Source organism: Egretta garzetta, unplaced genomic scaffold (assembly GCF_000687185.1).
Source record: "Egretta garzetta isolate BGI_Z169 unplaced genomic scaffold, ASM68718v1 scaffold287, whole genome shotgun sequence".
Lineage (NCBI taxonomy): Eukaryota > Metazoa > Chordata > Aves > Pelecaniformes > Ardeidae > Egretta > Egretta garzetta.
Genome location: NW_009260435.1, coordinates 13,494,399 through 13,498,253, shown reverse-complemented (window position 1 = coordinate 13,498,253; position 3,855 = coordinate 13,494,399). Strand labels below are relative to the sequence as shown.

General features: G+C 37.4%; 1 protein-coding gene across 1 annotated transcript in view; it reads right to left on the bottom strand.

The window, feature by feature from the left end:
• The window catches only part of ADAMTSL3 (ADAMTS like 3), a 186,278-nt gene that overhangs the window by 96,920 nt on the left and 85,503 nt on the right, over nt 1–3,855 (bottom strand). Inside the window, 2 exon segments of the mRNA XM_009644047.1 lie at nt 1,325–1,370; nt 3,700–3,827. Coding sequence (XP_009642342.1) covers nt 1,325–1,370; nt 3,700–3,827 — 174 coding nt within the window.

The following is a 3,855-nucleotide window of genomic DNA, read 5'->3' as shown; positions in this document are numbered from 1 at the left end:
AAAGGGTTGTCAGGCTCTGGAATGGGCTGCCCAGGGAGGTGGTCGAGTCCCCATCCCTGGAGGTATTTAAAAGAAGGGTAGATCATAGAATCATAGAATCACTTTGGTGGAAAAGACCTTTAAGAAGATCATCAAGTCCAACCTTTAACCTAACTCTGCCATCCCACCACTAAACCATGTCCCTAAGCACCTCATCTATCCGTCTTTTAAAGGTGCTTAGTGACATGGTTTAGTGGTGGGATGGCAGTGCTAGGTTAACGGTTGATGACCTTAAAGGTCTTTTCCAACCTACATGATTCTATGATTCTACCCACAGAAGGGAAAAAAAAAGCTGCTTTTGCTTTAATTATTTTTCCAACCTAGATGATTCTATGATTCTACCCACAGAAGGAAAAAAAAAAAGCTGCTTTTGCTTTAATTACTTATCTACCTTCTTTCTTTTCTGCAATGGGATTGTATGAATGTCACATTGTACTGTAAGGTAACCCGTACAAAGGGGTGACTGCTGACCATAAACCATCCTGAATTATTGTGTTTGTACACATGGTCTGTTGATAAGTGGTATCGCAAAGTCCTGCATGAGGTGCACACCTTGAACAGACTGCAACATCTGGGGTGAAAGGCAGCAGCTGTTTAAACAGCACAAAGTATCGCTACAAATCAGTTGAGCACAAGTCATGAAGTATGCTGTATGTGACTGGTTTTCATAAAACGTGTCTGTAAAAATAAAATGTGATTGCATCACAGTAGCAGCAACTGCATAGTTAAAACTGCAGCTTTACATTCAGTCACGGAAATAGTCTATGCCAGTGTACCTAAATATACATGCTTTTGCATATAGACATATAAAGATCTGGGCTTGGGCAAAGAGAGGGAATATAAGGAGCAATCATTCAATTAAAGATTTGAAAGCAACACAGGCGGTTAACCTCTTTGCTCATGTGAAGAGTGCCACCATATCATTAATGACCACAAATGATCAGGAGCTCAGTTTAATGCTTCATCTGAAAGACAGCACCCCCAGGAAAAGCACTTGTTAGTTTAAGATGAGAGCTGATTTTTTAATCCTCCAAAATGTGTAACTTTCCTAATAAATGATATAAAACATTCTGAATCACAATTGGCACTATAATTTCAAAAGAAAATGTCCACTTGGGAAACCTAAATTTGAGACCTCATGGTGTCATGCAGACTGAAATCTTTAAAAATAGTAATAATGATGGAAAGAAAATTATGCACCATAAGGTTTTAAACAAAAAGCAGCATTTCTTAAACTTTAACACATTTTTTGAATAAGTAAAATAGGATTAAAGGCCAGACTCACGTTACTACTGCAGGTTTTATATCGAATATTCCGACCTTCACAGTTCCTGAAAAACAGAGTAAAAATGGTTATGCTGCATAACAGCAAAACACAACCCTGCCTGTTTTGCAGCTAGTTATACTCTTGAAAATCATACTTTTATTGTTACTGCTCTACCATAATTTTGACTCAAAATACAAGCTTTAAGTACAAAGGGGATCTGGGGACTCTGGAACAGGTTACACTGCTGTCTCTCTTCAGCAAAGAACCTGTGGCTTTCCCTGTAATCCCAATTTACTGCAAACCTTATGAAAACCACATTTATTTTGTGAAACAGATTTCACAAGGCATCCCTGAGCCTCATCTATGCTGACTTCAGCAAAGCTACTTCTAATCCACGGGATGCAACCCAGAAGAAAAGAGGATCAGAATATCTAAGCGATCCTTTAATCAAGCATAGGACTAATGAGCATTAATTTTCCTTTCTCCTATGCCCAGCCTCAAACCTTTCATTTCTCCCAAAAACCAATGCAATACTTTTGAAGAACAGCATGTAATTTTACTGACCCAAAGCCACATGAGCAGAATTCACAATTAATTCTCATGGACTTCATGCATTTCTAAGGTGCCCAATGAATGTGAATCCTGAAATCCAGGCAATTCAGACCCTCAGCAAAGTTTGTTGTTACTAGCTGAAATAACAGGCATATAATCAAGTAACGATTATTTATTGTGGTCTCATAAATACGGGGATGTATGGGTTTCACACTTTTTTTAGGGACACAATTTGACAAATTTCTCAATAACTGACTGGCACAGGGTAAGATATTCTTCTTAAAAATGGCAAAATCAAGCCTTTGAAAGAACTGAAAAAGTATTTCAAATTACTTGACAGGAAATTATAATTAGTGATGTCTCTAAAATCAGGAATACTCTTTTGGAATAATCGCTTCATACCAAAAATACCTGCCTTACATTAAAGAATGCATGAACATATAGCTGGTAATTTACAGCTTGGACTATATTTTCCACTTTTTGCATAAAAATTGATTGCAATTATTTAAAAATTCTTTAATATGTGTGAGGGATTGAAAACTATCATTTGAAAAGGAAAAAGCAATGGATGCCTGGAGCAAGAGTTCAACCAGCTCAGCTGAAGGTACAACTCTCCATGTTCAAGATATTATGTCTCAAATTTCCAGTCTTTTGCAAGAATGACTGCATCACAATGTGCAAGTTAAAAATGTTTATGATACACATAAATGTGAAAACTTTGTTTCACAATTGCGCATTTCCTGGACATTACAACAACAATAAAACACAGAAAAAAACCTTTTAAACTACACATTTGTCAAGGTATGGAAAACACATGTTTTTCACAGGGGAACATATTAAAAATATTAATAAAACCACAGTGGAATTTATATTGCTACAATTTATTGAGCTCATTTCACAGTCCCTAACACACTGGTAGAATATCATGGCTTCTTGCTGGAAATATTACTTTTCTCAAAGACCTTTGTGCATTTTGCACTAAAAGAGACAGGCAGTGTTTTAATCAATCATCTTTAGCTATGTATTTCATACCCTTTGCACTTAATAGCATATCACACTACAAGACTTCTTTGAGAAACATTGAATTCTTGGGCAATAATGTATTTAACTTAAAATCTCAACAAAACAGACATTTAAACATAATCAGCAGTTTTTAAAATGTTTAAGAATAATTCAAGTAAAGCAAGCAATTATGGACGCCAGCACAGATGCTTCTAAGCTGGTTGGGATCTCTTCTCGCCTCACTACAAGCCTATTGCATTACTCATACTTTTAGGATTGTAGCAACAAGTCCTACATTAGTCCAGCTTTACTACTGAGGTAAATTGTTTTCACCACGTACACTGTTCTCTTCAAGCTACACTGAGGCTTATCCACAAAAACATATGGCCACCAGGACCACTGCATAGAAAGAACTGGCAGAGGAAAAGTTTCCTAACAGAAAGCAGCATTTGATACATCTATGTGTGGACTAAGTCACTTGTTTTTTACTACAGGGAAGACATGGAAGAGCCTGCACTTGAACATTATTTCAAGTAATGTTCAAGTACAGGGTAATTTGTATGCAGGTAACTCACTGTTTGCTTTATATTACAGTGACAGGGACTCTTCTCAATGTTGGACTGTACTCAATAAATCATTCCTCTTATTCCACAAAAGCTCAGATATTTATCTAATATATTACGAAAATATATTAAAAGCACAATTTCCTAATGCTGGATTTGTACACAGCACTTGGTTCCAGAAGCAGAAGCAGCAATGCTTCTTTACAGACACCACCAGAGGACAGGGAAATATGGCAGAGCTGCAGAAGAATAAATGCACATAAGCATGCGGCTTACCTGCCATTTAAACATCTCCTCAGCGAGTAAGAGGCTCCCCCCCCACAGGTCCGTGAGCAATCACTCCAGGCCCCCCAGGCATCCCAGGAGCCTTCCTTATCTTCATCAGAGCGGGTAATTCTGGAAGTCTGAAAAGAATGGAGAAGAGAGAAAAAA